The following is a 21,253-nucleotide window of genomic DNA, read 5'->3' as shown; positions in this document are numbered from 1 at the left end:
TCGAGTCAACTTTCTATTACAAGGAGCAGTATTTTACCAAAACGTGTACCAAAAAATTACCAAAAGTACCAAAAAAAAAAAAATGCACCAAGACCCAAAACAGATAAATGACCCAGTTTCTCAGGTGGAGCAAGAAGTAAAAGAAGACATACAATGCCTTCCCTCAGCTCCACCCTGATGCCCAACTACTTAGAATGTTGACCTCTCTTTCAACCACAAGATGAAGCCCCTCCTGCAGGCTTCACTAGATGTGGGAGTGCTGCTGGACTCGAGCCGCGAACGTGCCCTGGTCATGGCTGTAGTGCCAGGCCTGGCTGCAACTCGGGTCGGGCTCTCTCTTTCTCATCTCTCAAAGCCTCTTTATACTTCCTCCTGCAATGAAATTCAGGACCTCCAAAGGCTGACAGCAGGAACTGGACTTGATGGGATCCCAGTGTTCTGGGTGGGCTCTTCCTCCATTCTTTTTAGGGACCTTACATTTATATCTGACAACTCTCTCTACTGACCTGAGATTTCCCTCCTTAGACCAAAGCTCTGAATTTCCTGACAACTGTGACAAAAAAGTAAGGAGATGCTCAGCCTGACAGCTCTGCCTGGAGCCTTCAAGGTCTGAGGGCAGTCAGGGGTTGGTCTCTTTGTAAGAACCAATATTCTGGGATGTTGCTTTCCCCAGTCTCAATCCGTGGGTGTCCTCATATAGGCTCTGTCACTTTGATTAAAGGCTTCTTCAGAAATGCCACAATGCTGAAAAATCTTGAGCCATTTCCCTACTCCACACCTTGCACAAAATGGACCCCTGTTCTAGGAGTGATGAGAGATGGGAAATCCACAGCACAAATCAGGGGACCCAGGTGGTTGGCTGTAAGAGAAATAAAACCTGTTGATCTGTTGCTTCTCTTCCCCAGCCACACTTAAGGTCTCATGTAACTTCTGTTCGAATAGATTTACTTTTTATAAGGAAGTGGCTGAGTCAAATTTTTTTTGAGTCCCTCATCTTTTAAGGATATCTGAAGTCACATATGTAGATGATCTTATCATCAACAAACATTTTCTCTTTTTTTCCCCTTTATTCATACCTCACATTTACTTTGGTATTATTATTGCTCTGGCTATGTATTCCACTCTAAGAGTTTGGCCACGAAGTGTTTCTAGTTGTTGCTTGGATATATTTTGCAGTCATGAGAAAAAAAGGGAATTAAGGGACACAAGGTCAGCCTCAAGCTTGGAGGAGAGGAAGAGTGTAGACTTTAGACTAGCTCGAATCAAGCATCTAGTTTCCTCCCTGTCACTTACCAGCCATGTGAACCTTGGCACGTTATTTGGCACTCCCATTCTATGTCAGCCTCAGGCTCTTCATCTGGACAGTGAATTTGGTAAGCCCTGTCTGCTAGGACTCGTGGAATGTGTAGGATGTAAAGCACCTGTTACAGTCCCTGGCCTGTATCATGTCCCTCCCTTCTGAAGACTGGTGGCTGCCCTTTCAAACCAAAGATTTTGCCTCCCTTAGACCTGATATAAAGAAGTGAGGGGGAGCCTCACCTAATAGCCCTGCCCTGAGCTTTCTAGAGCTGATATCAAAGGGTGAGGCGTGACTGTCTTAGGTCTCGTCTATTCAAGGATGGAGGGACCCCTCAGTCCTCACTCAGGCTCCCCGATTTGACTCCTGGCAGGGCCTGGGGTTCCCCTCCTTCTTGACCTGAGGCCTAGCTTTTGATAGTAAGGCCCACACCTCCCTGCAATCCAACAGGGGAAATAAGTGTGGCTTTATCTGCCCACATCTGCCCACAGTCTCAGAAGAACGAAAGCTATGGCAGGCAGCTTGAGGCCTTGTGATGAATGGTCCCACTCAAGGTCCCAACTCACGGTCTTAAATTTGACTCCTGGGCAGGACTAAGATTCTTCCCTCTGTTGACATGGGACTGCCACTCTCAGACCAAACCCCTAACTTCCTTCTTACTCCTGAGTGGGAACTGATGGGCCCCTCTGCCTGACATTTCTGCCCGGGGCCTCCTAGAGCTGACGGTAGGGAATATTCTGTGTGGTCACCGCTGATATGGGGTGTGTGGTCCCACGTTCCTCGCTGTCCTCACCCTGACTCCTGGTACAACCGGGAAATAGCCCTGATCTTGACTTGAGGCTTATCCACTCATACTAAGGGCCCCAATTCCCTGATACCCCTTAGGCAGCAGTGATGTTTACCTCATCTGGCCACAAGAGCCCATATTCTCCTAAAGATAACAGGAAGGGAAGGAATCTGTGCTGCCCCCACTAACTGCTATGAGGTGGGTGGTTCTTTCCGCCTTCAGGGTCCTTACCTTGGCCCCTGGCTCAATCTGGAAGTTCTCTCTCTGCTAACCTGTGGCTGCCCTGTTTGATGAGGTTCCTCTCTTCCATGAAATGCTCTGGGTGGAAGTCAGTATGACTTATCAGTCACCGTGCCAAGGTGACATGGTCTGTCTGACGACAGGGCTAGGGCTCTGTGTGGCCCCCACTTTCTGGGAGGGATCCTCTCATTGTCACTCAGTGTCATCATGTTGACTCCTGTTAGGAACCAGGTGTCCTTCATCTGCTGACTGGGGCCTCCCCTATTAGTCCAAGGACTTGAAGTCCCTGAGGCCGCCCCCCTCAGGCAATGAGGAGTAACTTGAGCCTGAAAGCTCTGCCTGTGGCTCTCCAGGGCCAGCTACAGGGGCAGGACTTTCTAAGGACACCTCTGTTAAGGTGTAGTTGGTTGTCCTATTCTTCACAGAGGATTTTTACCTTGACACCGCCATGGCCTAGGATTCCCGTCTCTGCCGAAGAGCCAGCCTATAAACCAAGACCCTCATCTCCTTGAGACTCTCCAAGCAGAAGTCAGGGGGTACTTGAGCCTGCCAGCTCTTGCCTGTGCCACCCAGGGCTAACAGTAGAGGAGGGGTTAGGTGCACCCCTGTCAGTTGTGGGTTGAGTGGTCTCCAGGTCTGCATGCAGGGTCTGCACTTGGACCCTGCACCCTTCCTGGGACTCCACTCTCAGCTGATCTGAGGCTATAGCCTTCCGACAAAGTCCTCAGTTTCCTGGGACCTGAGTTAAATGTCAGTGTTAGTCACAAGCAGCCAGGCTGCTCTGGACCCCACATGGCTTACACCTGGGATGGGACTTTATGGAGTCCTACTGTTATGGCTAGGTCCTTCCATCATCCTCATTCAGATGTGTCACCATCATTTGTAGGAGAGACTGACACGCCTTTCCCTCCTGACCTGAGAACTCTGCCCTTAGACCAAGGCTTTTTTGCCCCTGAGAAGCCTGAAGAATCAATGAGGGCATGCTCAGCCTGACGGCTCTGAGATCCTCTGTGTTTTAGACAGATGGGACTGGTGAGACTGCTGTCCCCGTGACCACCCCTTTATATTTTGGGCTGTTGGTCTCCCCAGTCTTCCTACATAGGGATCTCCTCTTGGTCTCTGTCTCTTGGATTAAAGGCTTCCTGGTAAATTCCACATCTCTGCAACCTCTTGAGCAGTTTCCGCTCTGCAAACCTTGCAGAGAATGGATCCTTTTCCAAGAAGTCTTGTGAGATGGGGAAGCTGTAGCACAAGGCAGGTGTCTCAGGATAGGAGGTGGGCTGTCAGGGAAAACAATACATTGATCTATTCCTTCTCTTCATCAGCCAGATGAAGATTGTCACGTAACTTCAGTTCTTTTTTGTGTGTGTGAGGAGATCAGCCCTGTGCTAACATCTGCCTATCCTCTTGTTCTTTTTTTTTTTTGGTGAGGAAGACTGGCCCTTGGCTAACATCCATGCCCATCCTCATCCACTTTATATGGGACGCAGCCACAGTACGGCTTGCCAAGCAGTGCGTCGGTGCATGCCCGGGATCCGAACCGGCGAACCCCGGGCCGCTGCAGCGGAGCACACGCACTTAACCGCTTGTGCCACCGGGCCGGCCCTCATGTAACTTCTGTTCTGACAGGTTTACTTTCTACAGGAAAGAGATTGTCCAGGAGGATTTTGAGAGCCCCTCATTTTTTGAGGTTATCTAACGTTGCAAATGTAGATGATCATACTGTCACCAAGGATTGTCTCTTTCCTTTATTTATCTATACCCGTCAATCATTTTGGTATCCTTAGTGCTCCGGCTATGTATTCCAATCCAGTAGTTGTTTGGAGAAGGCCCTTCTTTTTATCACCTAGGACAGATTTTGAAATAGTGCGAGGAAAATTGAAATAAGAGATGCAGGCTGTGTCTCAGGGATGGAGGAGTAAAACAGTGTGGGCTCTACAGTAATTTAGACCAGAAGTCTAGTCCCAGCCTTGTCATTTACTAGTCCTATGAATTTTAGCACACTACGAAACTCTAACTCTCCCAGTCTCAGGCTCTCCGCTGTGAAGCGAGTTTGATGAGCCCTGTCTTGTAGGACTGGTGGCGTATACGTAATGTATGGAAAGCATCTGTCTCATGCCGAGACATTAGGAAGTGGCACTTAATTGGTCTGATTAGCTTGACCTCAGACGTTACCAGCGATTTATTTTTTTTTAATTTACTGGATATCAGAGACTATGCAGTGTTCCAGCAAACAAAAGAAAACAAAACGCTCCCAATCAACCAAAATTCTGCTTAGCAATGAAAACTAAGTAATGTGTTTTCTTTGCCCTCTCTTCACCCTTTTCACTTATTCTTTACGAATTGGAGAGCATCTCACCCTCTTCCATAAGGATAGCTTCTCCTAGAATCTATAATCGCATGGGCGGGGGCTAGGTCTTCTTTGACCCAACATCCGCAGTACAAGCATGAAGACTTCCAAAGAGCAGATGCTCAATTAATGTTTGCATAAAATAAGAGCCATGAACAAAGAGGTCTGATTTACTATGATTTATATGCTCGAACATTCTTGAAAACACATAAGCAAATCCAGGTATATGTCTTTTAAATTTACAAAAACAAAGACTAAATGGAGTCAGGCAAACCAAGAATTGACCACCTTTTACTTTCTGTCTTTCCCTCTCTCTATCTTCTGATCCCAACTATTTTAGTGTGGCGTTCTTTCACATTTCCAAGGATATTCCGGTCTTAAAGCCACGCTATCTTGTTCTGGATCACAAAAGTGATTTAAGGGTTTCCAATTTGTATTTCAAAAAACAGAACTTTTACTCCTAAACCTGACAAACAGCAATAAATGTGTGATCCGTGTCATTCATAAACTTACGTCCTGAATGGAAATAAACTTTCTGTTGAACACCACTTGAACAACGATAAAAAAAAAAAAGTCGAGAAGTCATTAATGCATATCAGGAACACTGGTCAACCACAAAGTGAAGAATCTGCCTGAGACCTCACTTGGGGTGAGAGTATCGGCTGGATGTGGCCCTGGAACGTGCACTGGCCTTGGCAGTAGTGGCAGCCCTGGCTGCGGGCCTGGCTCGGGCTCTCTCTGCCCCATCTCTCAAAGCCTCTTCATAATAGGATGGAAAGGCACTGGGAACCGTACCATAGACTTTGGCCACAAACTCTAGGACTTTCATCTTGCTGGTTTCAGCATGGGCTCTGGGACCCCACCGGAACTCATAGCGTGGAGGAGCACTGTTGGGCACTTGACGATACTCCAGGTACTTTTCCTGCACCAAATCTTGGGTGATGACCTTCCTGGGCTCCCCGAAGATAAAGTGCCTTCTTCCATCATAGACGCCCAACATATTCAGGAATTCCCAGATCTCCTCCTCAGGGGCGCGGTTGCCATTCAAGAAGATGACACCCAGGAGAGGCATCAGAAGCCCACTCTTAGGAAATCCCCAGTCGTCGCTCAGACTTCCATCTTCGCGGAGGTCTAGCTTGCCGACGAGGGTATAGCAGAGGCCAATGGGCCTGACTTCCTTCAAGTAAAGGCCAAAGACCAGCTCTATGCGTTCAGAGACTCTCCTGAGGATCTCAGGGAAGTGCTCCCTGTACCTCTTGTGGACAAGCCTCAGCATGTCTACCCTCTTAATGGGCTCCTTCATTTGATACTTGTCCAGCAGGAATTCCATCAACAGCCCCACCTTCCTGGTTAGAAGATCATCGTGAGGGCTCTGAGTGGAGGTTGAGGCCTGGGAGGAATTTTCACTTTCCTCAACTTGACTCTTGGCACCCACATGAGATCTTGGGTGTGAAACACCTGCAGCACGAGACCTAGCGGCTGGGGCTCCCTGAGGCTTCTGGGGACAGCCAGCAGCAGGGGAGCTCGGGGGGGTACCCCCAGACACAGGGGAGGTGGGGGACTCTCTGACCTCTGCTGCAGTGGCCAGAGCACCCCTAGGACCCTGGGTCTCATCCCGCGCCTGACGACGTTTCTCACGTGCACGGAGCTTACTATTCTGACCTCGAGGCATGACTGTGCTCAGGGACAGCAGGCAGAAGTGTAGGCAGGACAGCAGGTGATGCGGGAACCTGGAGGAGGGAGATGACAAGCTGTGAGACCATCAGGAGGGAGATTCCACCTTGGCTTTGAAGGAGCCACCTCTGCAGGTTTCCTTGAGATCACCGCTCTCGGATGCCACAGGGCTCTGGCTCTTGCTGAGCCTGTCCTGAGAACCCAGCGGAGGAAGTTCGAGTGAGCAGGATTCAGGCAACAGCCTGCCAGCCTTGTCTGTGGCTGCCTGGGTTCAAAACGGGGGCTGGTAACGTGAGCCCTCTTCATCTGGGAACAAGGGTCCCCTGAGTTCACAAAGAGGCCTATCACGTCAACTCTTGGTAGGGCCTGGCATCTCTTTCCTCTGCTGCTCTAAAGTTGACACCTCAAAGCTCCCTGGGACCCACGAGAAGGAAATGAGGAGTTGCCTCAGCCAACCAGCCCTGCTGGGGTGTACAGTGCTGACACTTCTGGGGGACCTCTCTGTCCTAGACTCATTTGTCCTCAGTCCTCACTCAGAGTCTTTATCTTGTCTACACAGAGTCTGGGACCCTCCCTTTTGCTGACTGGTGATGCACCTTCATATGAAGGACCTCCATTGGACCTGAAACAAAGAAATGTGGAGTCTCAGCCTGACAACCTTGCGCTGAGCCTTCATGTTCTGAGTGTAGGGACTGGGAAAGAATCTTTGTTGCTCCTTTCATTTGGCAGAGGTGGGGTGGTATCTTCAGTCATCAGTCACAGTCCCCACTTTGACTTCTGGGAGGATCTGGGCACGCCCCTCTCTCTTGACCTGAGGACTTCTCCTCACAGCAAGGCCCACAACTCACTGAGACCCAGTAGTAGATGTGAGGATGGCTCTATCTGGCCAAACTGCCCGTGGTCTCCAGAGGCTGAAAGCTGTAGCAGGCAGGTTGAGGCCCTATGATGTGTGGTCCTCACCAAGGTCCCCAGTTTTTACACATAGGAGGGCCTAAGATTCCTCCCCCAGACTAAGACTCTCTCTTCCCTGTACCCTCTGAGTGGGAACTGATGGGCACTGCTGCCTGACACCAGTGGCTGGGGACTCCTAGGACTGACCATGGAGACGAACCCTGTGGGGTCCCTGCTGGTGTGGGGTGGAGTTCCCCGCAGTGCTCAGAATCCTCCCTCTGAGTCCTGGCAAAACATGGAAATCCTCCCTCTGCTGACCCGAGCTCCCTCGCATCACATTAAGATTCTTACCTTCCCGAAAACCCCAAGATGAAAGAAGGGTGATGCCACTTCCGGTCATCCCTGTCCATGGGCTCCCCAGATTGGTGGCAGGGGCTGGACTCTCGGGGACACCACTGTTCTGGCGTCATTGGCCTCTTCAGTTCTCTCTCAGACAGGATCTAGGCTCCTCCCTCAGCCCACCTGAGTCTTCCAGCTTCAGATCAAGGCCCACATCTCCCTGAGTCCCCTGGGCTGGAAGTGAGGGGTAACACATCCGGCCACCTCTACTTGGGGTTCCCCAGGGTGGAGGGCGGTGGGTCTTTGTAGGCCCCCACTGCTTTGGGTGGGTGCTCATCTCAGTCATCCCTCAGTGTCCTCACCTCGACTTCTGGCAGGACCTAGAAATCCTGTCTCTTGACTTGAGGCTTGTCCTCCCATACTAGGGCCCCCAACTCCCTGAGACCCACTAGAAAGAAGTGAGATTCTCCTCATCTAGCCACAACTGTGTGTGGACTTCCAAGGCTTACAATCAACAAGGGATTCTGTGTTGCCCTCACAGTTGTGGGGTAGGTGGTCCCCTCAGTTCTAAGGGTCCTCTCCTTGGCTCCTGGCACTACCTGGAAATCCTCTGTCTCCTGACTGAGGCTACCCTCATCAACGAGGTTCCTCACCTCCCTGCGGTGCTCTGGGAAGAAGTAAGACTCATCATGTCACCATGCCTGAGTCTCCCAGGTCTGCTAGTAGGGCCAGGGCTCTATTGGGTTCACGTTTTTCTTCCCTCAATCCTCATTCAGGAGTTTGACCTTGACTCCGGATAGGATTTGGGATTCCTCCATCGACTGACCTGAGTCTATAAGCTTCAGACCAAAGCCCTCCCCTCCCTCATCAGCTAGAAGAGAAGATAGGCTGCTCCACATCTGGCTTCCATGTCTGGGCACAAGGATCTCCCAGATCTGAGAGCAGACGTACTGTTCTGTGCAGCTCCCTATTTTTTTATTTTCGGTGAGGAAGACGGGCCCTGAGCTAACATCTGTGCCCATCATCCTCTATCTCGTATGTGGCTCACAGCATGGCTTGGTGAGTGGTGGAGGTCTGCGCCTGGGATCCAGGCGGTGAACCCCGGGGCCGCCGGAGTGGAACGGGCCAACTTAACCGGTAGCCACCAGGCTGGCCCTTCAGCTCCCTATCTTGAGGGGAGGTCTGCTGATTAGCTCTGACAGTCCTACCTTTACTGCGTTTAGGGCCCAAACTCCTTCCTCTGCCTAATGGGGCTTCCCCCTTCAGATAAAGGCCTTTCTCTAGCTGAGACCCCCACCCCAGGCAAAAATGAGGGGTTATCTTAGCCTGCGTTCCTCCGGGGCATTCCAGGACTGATAGCAGGAGCGGGGCTCTGTGACGTCACCTCTGTTGGAAGGAGGGACCCTCATTAGCTCTGAGGATCCCATCTCATCACCTGCGAGGGCCGGACTCCTCCGTTTGCCTACAGAGGCTGCCCTCTGTTTTTTTTTCTTTCTGGAGGGGAAGACTCGGCGTTCGCCAACCTCTGTCGCCAATCTTCGCCCTTCCGTCTCCCCAGCAGAGCCCCAGTCCCTAGCCGTGTCCAGTTGCGAGCCCTTCAGTTCCATGCGAGCAGCCGCCACAGCACGGCTGCTGAGGGACGAGCGGTGTGGCATCGCGCCTGAGCCGCAGCGCAGCGCCAACCTGGACCCACCAGGCCATCAGGGCTCGCTCCAGCGGCTGCCCTCTTTAGACAAAAAAGGCCTCCCCTTCCCGAGGCCCTCCACGTGGCAACATGGAGGGGACTCCTCGCCCTTATGGCTCCGGCCAGGGCCTCACACTGCCGATTGCGGGACGGTACTTTGTGGGGCCACCTTTGCTACGGGACAGACGGGGAGGGGTCCCTCCAGTCCACATTCAGGTCCTCACCTCAGTTCCGGGAGTCCACCGTCAGGCCAGCACACCGCAGCGCCCCCCGGTGAGGTCCTCCGGGCGAAAAGGAAGGGAAAGGAAGGAAGTCGAAGGAAGTCGGGGTGAGCCGTATCCGGCAGCGGCTGCCCAGGGGGTCTCCGAGGGCCGACGGCTGGGGGCAGGGCTCTGTGGTACCCCGTCGTTTAGCTGTCGGTGGTCCCGAGCCCCTCACTCAGGGTGCTCAGCTCGGAACCTATCAGAGCCCGGGACTCCTCCCTCTACTGGCCCGAGTCCCGACCCCAAACAAAGCCCTCGGCTTCCTCAGTCCCTAGTGGGAAGTCTGACTGCGCCTGCCATCTGCCTGGCGCCTCCCAGGCCTGAGCAGAGGGGCGGGACTCTGCGAGCATGGCTCTTTGGGGAGAGGTCCTCTCATCAGCACTGAGGGTCCTCACCTTGACTCTGGTTTCAGCCGAGACTCCTCCCTCTGCAGCACTGGGGCGCTATCCTATTGGACAAGCCCCTTTTCTCCCTGAGACCACACAGGTGGCACGAGGGGACTCCTCAGGGGCAGCTCTTCTGGGTCTCCCAGGGCTCAGAACACTATGGGACTCTATTTGGTCCGTCTGCTTTCGGACGTCCCCTCATAGCACTCAGGGTGTTCACATGGATTCTCGTCAGGCCCCAGGTCCCTCCCTCTGCAAAACTGAGGCTGCCCCCATTAGCCAGAGGCCCTCACCTCCTTGAGACTTTCCAGGCTGAAATCAGCCTGACATCTGCGCCCAGGGCTTCCTGGGGTTGACAGCAAAGGAGACTTCGTGGGGCCTCCTTTTATGCTATGGGTGCTACCCTTGGTCCATATTTGGGTGCTCACCTTGACAGATGGTAATCCATCAATCCTGTCAGTCCACCTTCTGCTTTCCTGAAGCTGCTTGTCTTACATCATGGTCCTGCTTTCCTGAGAATTCTAAGCTGGAAATCAGGGTGATCCTCATTCGATCACGGTCCTTGAGGGCCTCCGAGAACAGACAGCAGAGATGCAACTCTACAGGACCTCACTTTTTCGGCTGGATCTTTCCATTCTTCCTGATTCTTGGCCCTCACCACGCCTATCAGAGCCTGGGACGACTCCTTCTACTGAACTGAGGTCACCCTCCTTAGGTCTTGGGGTGACTCCTATACTGGTGGGTGGTTGTCTCCTCAGTCCTTATTCGTGGGGGTCCTCATCTCAGGTCTTGTCTCCTCGTGAAAGGCTTCCTGGGAAAGGACACATCCCTGCGAACACTTGACCAGTTTCCCTACTGCAAATCTTGCAGGAAATGGATCCGTGCATGTGCCAAGTGTGATGTTAGGTTAGGAAACTGCAGCACAAATCAGGGAGCCCAGGGCAGGTGTTGTGTTGTCAGAGGGAAAAAAGCTGATATATTCCTTCTCTTCAAGAGCCAGACTTAGGGTAGTTCTAAAAGATTTACTTGCTACCTAGAAAGATAGAGCCAGATGATTTTCTGAGGCCCTGATCTTTTGAGGGTATCTGATTTTACATATGTAGATGACCATATTGTCACAGAGCATTATCTCTTTCTCTCCTTTATTCATATCTCCGATTTACTTTGGGTATTGTTATTGCTCTGGTTATGTATTCCAATCTAGTGTTCTGGTCGCAGAGTCCTTCTTTTTATCACTCAGGATACATTTTGCAGTAGTAGAAGAAAGTGAATTAACTGACGCCTGGTTAGCCTCAGGCTGGGAGGATTGGAACAGTGTGAGCTGCAGACAACTCAGAGTAGGGGTGTAGTCCCAGTCCTGTCACTTTTTAGCTGTGTGAACTCAGGTATATTACTAAACTCTATGAGCCTCAGGCCGTGCATCTGTGAAGTGGGTTTGATAAGGCCTGTCTGGTAGGGGTGGTGCAATGTGGTGAATGCATGTAAAGCACGTGGCACAGTGCCTGGAATGCATTGAGACTTTACACGATGCCTGTTATTACTATGATTATGACTATTTCGACCCCAGCGGATAACACCCACCCCGATGGAATTATTTTTTTTTAATCCAGGAGCTGTCAGACAGAATGTGGCATATGGAACACCAAATCAATCCAAAATGCTGCTTACAAAGAAACTCTAAGTAAATTTTCCCCCATTAAATCAGTTTATGAATGTGGGGTGTTTCTTTCAGGTGAATGCAACTCAAATCTTCTAGAATTTGGTTCAAAGACTAACTCTTCCCTCCTGGCTGTCTTTTCATTCAAACCACCTCTATCTTCATTAATTTCGTCATCTCCGAAAATCTACACCTCCCGTAGAGTTTGCAAAATTACAAGCAAAAAACCTGAATTTGAATGCCCTTTATTTGAATGGGCTCTGACTCCCCGACCCACAGCAAAGAGTGCCAGCCCAGTGGCTTCTGAGTTTCCAACGTGAAAAGAGTATCACCCTTGTTTCTCGGAAACTTCCTGGAGATAATGTGCATAAAACACCTGGTTTGTGCTCTGTGTTCCCCTGCACTGGGACAGGAGCGCAAGACATGTTCCATCCCTGCCCCAGGTGGAGATTCTCCTTGATTTTCTCACAATCCCGTAGTAACTCTTAAGAACAGTTTACCATTCCAGGCTTAAGTCTTTCAACTCTGAGACCCACCGTGCGAGGGTCTGGCTCCTGTTCACTGTTTTCACAGCCTCATCTGGCCCACCATAGAGCCTAACTTAAAATTACCTCCCACCGCTGGACTTTCTGTTTCCCACTCTCCAACTGCCTTGCCTCAGGGCGTTTACACCAGACTCCTCATCTGGAGCCCCCTCCCCACTTCTCACCCCTTGTTTTGACTGCTCCTTTAGATCTTAGGGAGTAACTCACCCCCTGCTTTATATGAGAGCTACTCTTAGACTCCACATTTCTATAGGCAGGGGTTGGGTCTATTATTCATACCATCCCCAGTACTAGCCAGGAGCCTTCTAAAGAGCAGATGCTAAATTAATATTTGCACAATTAAAGAGCAAGTGTGCAAGAAGGCAAATTTGTTATGATTTAACGTCTCCTACATTCTTGAATAAACTAGGCCAATCCAGGTACATAGACTTCAGTTTCACACTGAAAGACTAAAAGGAATAAAACAAACCAAGAATTGACTACTTTTTACACTTTTTTGTCTATCTCATGATCACACAGACTTTACTGTGGGGTAATTTCCTTTTTCACAAATATCCATATTCAAATGTCTCATTATCTAGTTCTGAATGACAAAGAAGCAATTCAAGGAGTTTCAATTAGTTTTACATAATACCAAAAGGCTTAGTTTTCAACCCCAATCAACTCCAATCATTTATTGGAGTTTATCAAGTTGTATGTATGTTCATCAGTATGATCCATGTCGTTCATAAACTTGGAGTCTGAAGGTAAAAAAATCTTTAATTGAAAGGAACAACACTTAACAATAGGGAAAAGAAAGCAAATCTCCAACTTACACGTGTTGTACAGGAATGCAAATATGTTATACACTGTGTTCCCACAAGCCTCACCTTGGCCCTCCACTAGTAGGAAGATTGAGCGCTTTCTTTAACCACAAGGTGAAGACTTTGCCTCAGACCTCACTTGGGGTGACAGTAGCAGTTGGATGTGGCCCTGGTTCGTCCACTGGCCTTGGCAGTAGCGGCAGCCCTGGCTGCAGCTCTGGCTCGGCTCTCTCCTCCCCATCTCTCAAAGCCTCTTCATAATGGGATGAGAAGGCACTGGGGATGGTACCATTGACCTTGGCAAAAACTCCAGAACTTTCTTTTGCTGGTTTCAGTGTGGAGTCTTGGGCGCCACAGGAATTCACAGCGTGGAGGATCACTGTTGGTCACCTGCTGATACTCTAAGTACTTTTGCTGGAGCTATTCCTGGGTGATGACCTTCCTGGGCTCCCCGAAGATGAAGTGCCTACTTCTACCATAGATGTGCAAAAGATTCAGGAATTTTCAGATCTCCTCTCGGAGGCACGGCTGCCATTCAAGAAGATGACACACAGGAGAGGCATCAGAAGGCCATTCTTAGGAAGTGTCCTGCCACTGTTCAGACTCCCATCACTGGTGAGGACTAGCTTGCTGACAAGGCTATAGGAACGAGTACTGGGCTTGACTTCCTTCAATTCTAGGCCAAAGACCAGCTCCATGTGCTCAGAGGCTCTCCTGAAGATCTCAGGGAAGTGCTTCCTGTAATTTTGTTGACAGCCTTCAGCAGTGCTGCCTGTGTGATGGGCTCCTTCATTTTATACTTATACAGCAGGAACTGCACCAACATCCCTGCCTTCCTGGTTAGAAGATCTTTCAGCGAGCCCTCAGTGGAGGTTGGGGCTTTAGAGCAAGCTGCGCTTTCTCATGTGAGCTCTTGACAGCTTTTTCACGCCTCGTGCATGAAATAGCTGCAGAAGTAGTGACGGTGGATGGGGATCTCTGAGGCTTCTAGACATGCCAGCTATAAGGGAGTCCAAGGGAGCATCTCCAAAACAAGAGAGGAGGAGAAAGGAGACTCTTCTGTGCTGCAGTGGCCTGAGCACCCTTGAGTTCCTGGGTCTTGCCCCTGGCCTGGTGGCATTTCTCACAGTCATGGAGCTGACACTTCTGACGTCAAGGAATGATGATTGTGTGATCAGGTGCAGCAGGCAGGAGAGCAGGTGATGCCAGCACCTGAAGGAAGGAGAATGAGATGGTGAGAGCACCTTAAGCAGGGAGATTCCACCTTGGCTTTAACCAAGGCCACTTCTGCAGGTTTTCTTGAGGATACTCTCTAGGAACCCACAGGCTCTTGTTCTCCTGGTCATTCTGTCTCTGAGAACCTAGTGGAGACAGAGTGAGCCTTCGGCTGCAGACTGCCAGCCCTGTCTTTCACTGAGTAGGGTGACAGCATGGCTAGCAGTGGGGCCACTTGTGTTCTGGAGTGCCCAGGAGTTTCTATGTTTACCTTCAAGATTATCATGACAACTCTTGGCAAGACCTCAAACCTAGACCCTCTGCTACACTGAAATTGACACCTCCAAGCTCCCTGGGACCCATGAGAAGAAAGTGAGAGGGGCACCTTGGCCACCACGCTTACAGGGGGCAGCCACTGCTTACAGCTCTGTGGGGAGCTCTCTGTCTTGAGCTTGTTAGGTCCTCAGTTCTCATTCAGAGTCCTCATTTGGACAGCATGCAGGGTCGTGGACCTTCCCTTCTCCTGACTGGTGACTGAACCTTCAGACCAAGGATCTCACCTCCTCTAGACCTGATATAAAAGGTGATGGGGCTCCATGAAAGGAATCATCGATAATCTGGACTTTGTTAAAATTAAAACTTCTGGATCCAGCCCTGATGGCCTAGTGCTTAAAGTTTGGCACTCTCACTGCTTCAGCGGCCCGGGTACATTTCCCAGTCATCGAACCACACCATCCATCTGTCAGTTGCCATGCTGCCTCGGCAGCTCACAGAAAAGAACTAGAAGTACTTACAACCAGGATATACAACACTGCACTGGGGCTTTGGTGGGGAAAAAATAACAGGGGAAGAATGGCAATAGATGTTAGCTTAGGGCGAATCTGTCCCCGCCAAAAAGAAAAAAAAAGAAAAAAAAAGCTAAAAAAAAGATGTCTGCTCTGTGAAATACACCATCAAGCTATTTTACTTCTGCATATTTATGGAAAGAACATGAAAACACTAATTTGAAAAAATATATGCAGCCTTATGTTCATTGCAGCGTTATTCAGAATAGCCAAGACTTGGAAACAACCTAAGTGTGCATTGACAGATGAATAGATAAAGAAGATGCGATATAAATATATACATATGTATATATACACAGACAATGGAATACTACTCAGCCATAAAAAAGATGAAATGTTTCCATTTGTGACCACAGGGCTGGACTTTGAGGATATTATGCTAAGTGAAATCAGTCAGATGGAGAAAGACAAATATCGTATGATTTCACTCACATGTAGAAGATAAAAAAAAAACAGAGAAAAAACGAACAAACACATAGCTTTAGAGAACAGATTGGCAGTTACCAGAGGGGAAGGGGGTGGGGGGAGGTCAAAAGGGGCAAAGGGGCACCTATGTATGGTGACGGACAGAAAGTAGACTTTTGGTGGTGAACATGATGCCGTCTATACAGAAGTTGAAATATAATGATGTACACATCCAATTCATATAATGATACAAACCAATGTGACCTTGTTAGAAAGTTAACGAAATAAAATAAAGTAAAATGAAAAATTATATGAAATAAATTTTAAAAAAGAGAACAGGAAGGTGAGCCTAAGGCTGGGAGAACATATTTGCAAAAGACATATCTGATGAAAGCTGTTATCCAAAATCTACAAAGAACTCTTCAAACTCAACAAGAAGAAAACCAACAGCGTAATCAAAAATGGGCAAAGGATAAGAACAGATATCTCACCAAAGAAGACATACAAATGACCAGTAAGCATATGAAAAGATGCTCAGCATCATACGTCATTAGAGAATTGCAAAACAAAATAACCAGACACCACCGCGTCCCTTTTAAAACGGCGAAAATCCAAAGCATGGACAACAACCAATGCTGGTGAGGACATGGAGCAACAGGAACTCTCACTCATTACTGGTGGGGATGCAAAATGGTACAGACGCTTTGGAAGACGGTTTGGGAGATTCTTACTAAACTAAACAGATTCTATACTGTTGGTGGGGATGTAAGTTGGTACAGCCACTATGGACAACAGTGTGGAGGTTCTTCAAAAAATTAAAAGTAGAACTACCACATGAATCAGCAATCACACTTGTGAGTATAGAGCCAAAGGAACAGTAATCAGGATTTTGAAGCACTACCTGCATTTCCTTGTTCACTGCAGTATTAGTCACAGTAGCCAAGACATGGAAGCAGCCTAAATGTCCTCTGATGGACAAATGGATAAAGAAAATGTGGAATAGGCATACAACAAGACTATCATTCAGCCTTAAAAAGGAGGAAGCTTTATAGAAGGTAAAGAAGTCCCTGAGATCGACTGTACAGCATAGGGCCTATAGTTAACAATACTGTACTGTATACTTAAAATTTGCTAAAAGGATAGATATTATGCTAAATGTTCTTATCACAAATAAATAAATAAGAAGGTTGGGAGCAGGTCAAGCCCCATGGCCTAGTGGTTAAGTTTGGCATGCTCCGCTTCGGCAGCCTGGGTTTGGTTCTCGGGCGTGGACCTACACCATTCGTCAATCAGTGGCCATGCTGTGATGGTGGCTCACATACCCAATAGAGGCAGATTGGCAACAGATGTTAGCTAAGGGCGAGTCTCCCTCAGCAAAAATGGGTGGGAGGAACTTGGAGGTGATGGGTATGTTTATGGCTTAAATTGTGGTGATAGTTTCATGGGTGCATACTTATCTACAAACTCATCAATTTGTACGTTAACTATGTACAGCTTTTTGTCTGTCAATCATACCTCAATAAAGTGGTTTAAAAAACTCCCAACTAAACATTATCTTACTATATGATCCAGCAATCCTGTTCCTTGGTATTTACCCAAGTGAACTGAAAACTTATATACTCAGAAAACCCTGCGTGGAGGGTTATAGCAGCTTTAGTCCTAGTTGCCAAAACGTGAAAGCAATGAAACAGTCCTTCAGCAGGCAAATGGATAAATAAACCATGGTACCTCTTGACAATGGAATATTATACAGTGCTAAAAGGAAATGAGCTATCTAGCCATGAAAAGACATGGAGGAACCTTAGATGTATATTCCTAAGTGAAACAAGCCAATCTGAAAAGGCTACATACTGCATGATTCCAACTCTATGACATTCAGGAAAAGGCAAAACTATAGAAGAAGTAAAAAGATCAGTGGTTGAAAGGGGCTCGTGGAGAGGGAGGAGTGGTTGGCAGAGCAGGGTGGATTTGCAGTGGAATGACACCATAATGGTAGATCAAAGTCATCACACATTTGCCAAGTCGCACAAAATGTACAACACCAGGAATGAAGCTTAATGTGACTATGGACTTTGCTTGCTGATGATGCGTCAATGTAGGTTCATTAGATTGTAGAAAATGTACCACTCTGGTGTGGAATGTTGATAGTAGAGGAGCCTGTGTTGGGGAAGAGGATATATGGGAGCTCTCTGTACGTTATGCTCAATTTTTCTGTGAACCTAAAACTTCTCTAAAAATTAAAGTCAATTAAGGGCCAGCCCCAGTGGCCTAGGGGTTAAATGTGGCAAGCTCTGCTTCAGCAGCTCGGGGTCTGTTCCTGGGCGCAGAACTACACGACTCGTCTGTCAGTAGCCATGCTGTGGCGGTGGCTCACTTACAAAGAGAGGAAGACTGGCAGCAGATGTTAGCTCAGGGTGAAGCTTCCTCAGCAAAAAATAAAAAGAAATAGGGTCAATTAAGAAAACGTGATGGAGGACTCAGCCTCACACTCTGCCCTGGGGAGTTAAGCCTTGAGTGCAGGGGCAGGGCCAGACTCTTTGCTTTCCTCTCTATTCAGGAGTGAGTGGTCCCCTCACTTCTCACTCAGTTTCCTTGATTTACCCCCTGGCAGAGCCTGAGGCTCTCCTCTTTCTTGACCTGAGGATGTTTCCTCAGGGAAAGGCTCACACTTCCCTGAGATCCAACAGGAAGAGGTGAGGGTAGCCTTATTTGGCCCCACCTGCCATGGTCTCCTGTGAATGACAGCTGTGGCAGGCGGCTTGAGGCCCTGTGATGGTGATCCTACTCAGCGTTCCAACTCAGTACCCTAAATCTGACTCATGTGAAGGCCTAAGTTACTTCCCTCTGCTGACCTGAGACCTCTCCCCTCAGACCAAGACCCTTACTTCTCTGTTGCCCCTGAGAAGGATGTGAGGCTGTCTCTGCCTGACATTTATGCCTGCATCTCTCATGACAACAGGCAAGATTCTGTGGGGTCTCCACTTTATGGGTGTGGTGGTCTCTGAACCCTTCAGTTTACTCAGCTTCCTCGTGGCACACCTTGGAAATCCTACCTCTACTGACCTGATTCAGTCAACCCCAGACCAAAGTCTTCACCTTCTTAACCTCGTAACTGGGAATCAGGTCCAGTCACACCCCACCAAGGCTGTTTGGGGACTCCTAGGGCTGATAGCAGGGTCAGGAGTCTATGGGCCAGTTCTGGGTGTGTGCTTCCTCACCTCCTCATTCAGGGGCCTCACCTGCACAGATGTCAGAGACTGGGACTGCTCGCTCTACTGACCTGAAGTCATCCTCCTACAGCAGGACTCACAAGCCCCAAGAACCGTGAAGAATAAGTGAGGGGGCGCTCAGGCAGACAACTTTGCCTGCTGTGTTGCTCTCCCCAGGCCTCCTATGAGGGGATCTTCATCATGGCTCCTGTTTCTCGACTAAAGGCTTCCTGGGAAAGGCCACATGCCTGCAAACTCTTGACCAGTTTCCCTATTGCAAACCCTTCAGGGACTTGGTCCCTTCAGATATGAGATAGAGAAGCTGTAACACAAGGCAGAGACCCCAGGACAGATATGCTGTCAGAGAAAAAAGAATACGTTGACCTATTCCTTCTGTTTACTAGCCAGACTTAGCTTGTTGTGTAATTCCTGCGGAAGGGGCTGCCCAGAATGGTTTTGTGAGCCTCTGATCTTTTGAGGTTATCTGACTTTGGATATATAGGTGATCAAATTGTCACGGAATGTTATCTTTCTCTTCTTTATTCACTTCTCAATTGTTTTGTTATGCTTATTGCTCTGGTTATGCATTGCAATGCAGTGTTTTGGGCACATGGCCCTTCTTTTTATCACTTGAGATACATTTTGGAGTAGTGAGAAGAAAGATGAATTAAGGAATACAAAGTTGGCCTCAGGCTGGGAGGAGCGGAAAAACGAGGCCTTTGGGCTAATTCAGGCCAGGGGTCTAGTTCCAACCCTGTTACTTAACAGCCGTGTGAAATTGGGCACATTACCAAACTCTGTGAGCCTCAGTCTTTTCCTCTGTGAAATGGGTTTCATAAGCTCTGTCTTGGGGATTGGTGCAACGTATATGATGCATGTAAAATGCCTGGCGCGTTGCCTGGCTTGTATTGAGACTTTCAAGAATGCCACTTCTTACTATGATTAATTTGCCCCTGGAGTCTCAATCTACTACACTGAGATTCAATGTTTAGTCCCGGAGATCAGAAAATATACAGTGCTCTAGGACAAAGAAAACCCTATCAGGCAAAATGCCGCTTAGCAAGGAACTCGAAGTAATATCTCCCCGTTAGAGTCTGTCATTCAGCATCGGTGTGAGTTGGACTTCCTCGGTGGATGCAGCACAAAGATCCTACAATATGTTTCAAGGACCAAAATCTTACCTCCCTCTCAGCTGCCCTTCTTTCTAAACCACTCCTACTTTCATTCATTTCAACGTGCACAAAAATCTAGACCTTGCCTAGAGTTTGCCAAATTACGTTCATAATTTGAAGGACTTTTTAATGGAGTGAATCCTGGCTCCCCCAACCCAGGGCAAAGAGTGCCAGTCCAGTGGATTCTGGACATGCCCCCTCAGGGAAGCACAAGTTTCCCCCACAGTCCAAAACTTCACTTGACACGACTTCTCTTTTAGGAACGACCTACACTGGTACCTGTTTTCACTAAGTGAAAGAGATCTAAAGAGGATTTTTGCTTTTACAAGAAACGGTAAAAAGTGCAAACAGCATTCAGCATTTGTTTTGCCGCAAGCCACTAGAGAGGCTAAGCAGTCAAGCATACTGTGGTATTCGTATGATGAAACTCGACCTTCAGCTTCGAGGCAGGCAGACATAGAAGAAGGGGTAGACCTTAGTGACTTCCCTGCCCTGATGGACTCAGACGACGATGAGATGTTAACAGGTGACCATCTTCCTCTGTCTCCTACAGCCCAGTCTCCCGTACATCCCACCACCTCGACCTCCAACGACTCAGCCTAACACACCATCATCACCTCCACCACCTCTCAGCCTTCCAGGGTGCCTGCTGTCTTCCCGACGCTGGTAAGTGAAACATCACTGTACACACGGTATTTCTACTTCATCAAGGCTGTGTATTTATCTGATCATTCCTGCTTTTACTGTATGTTGGTCTTATTTTAGGTTTTATGTGTAATTTGGTACGATTTGGTAGGTTATTTTCTGGGTCTGGGAACGCTCAAAAATTTTTCCCGTATACGTCAATGGTAATTGTTTCTTCACTTTACATCATTTCAGCTTGTGAAAGGTTCCATAGGAACGCTGTTTCAGAGAGCAGGGGAAACCCATATCACCCTTATTTCTGAGAAACTCCCTGGAGACGACGTGAACAAAACACCTAATTTGCACACTGTGTTCACCTGCACCAGGACGAGAGCACAGGACTCGCTCCATCCCTGCACCAGTTGACTCCTCTCTGGTTTATCCATGATCTCAAAGTAATTGTTAAGGGTGGTTTCCCATTCCAGGCTTAGTCTTTCAACTATGGGGTCCACCATCTGAGGGTCTGGCCCCTGCTCACAATGATCACAGCCTCATCTAGCCAACCATGCCGCTAACTCAGAATTGCCTCCCATCGAGGGCCTTTTATTTTCCCAAGGCCCAACACTCCCTTGCTTCAGGGAATTTACAGTTGACTGCTCTCATCTAGGACCACCTCTCTCCTTTCCTATCCCGTCTTTTCATTTGTCCTTTTGGCCCTCGAGTGTATATCAGCATTTTCCTTACAGGGCAGCTGCTTCTCGACTCTATAATTTTATGGCTAGGTCTTCTTTTTCTCAGCTCTCCCAGTACTAGCACGGAGCCTTCTAAGAGTAGATGCTCAATTAATGTTTGCAGAATAAATGAACC

At 48.6% G+C, this 21,253-nt stretch overlaps 1 protein-coding gene and 1 pseudogene across 1 annotated transcript; both read right to left on the bottom strand.

Annotated features, from left to right (window-relative positions):
- Positions 1 to 5,106: 5,106 nt before the first annotated feature.
- On the bottom strand, positions 5,107 to 9,541 carry LOC131400466 (melanoma-associated antigen B1-like). The gene is made up of 2 exons (XM_058535196.1): positions 9,487 to 9,541; positions 5,107 to 6,404 (listed from the first exon to the last, which is right to left on the bottom strand). Exon 2 carries the CDS (start codon positions 6,344 to 6,346, stop codon positions 5,315 to 5,317), a length of 1,032 nt encoding a protein of 343 aa, XP_058391179.1. The 5' UTR covers positions 6,347 to 6,404; positions 9,487 to 9,541; the 3' UTR covers positions 5,107 to 5,314.
- Positions 9,542 to 13,044: 3,503 nt separating this feature from the next.
- Positions 13,045 to 20,832, bottom strand: LOC131400900 (melanoma-associated antigen B4-like; annotated as a pseudogene).
- Between the last annotated feature and the right edge of the window lie 421 nt (positions 20,833 to 21,253).

The sequence above is a fragment of the Diceros bicornis genome, chromosome X (assembly GCF_020826845.1).
Source record: "Diceros bicornis minor isolate mBicDic1 chromosome X, mDicBic1.mat.cur, whole genome shotgun sequence".
NCBI classification, from domain to species: domain Eukaryota; kingdom Metazoa; phylum Chordata; class Mammalia; order Perissodactyla; family Rhinocerotidae; genus Diceros; species Diceros bicornis.
The sequence above is the reverse complement of the archived record's forward strand: the minus strand, read 5'-3'. Positions and strand labels throughout refer to the sequence as shown.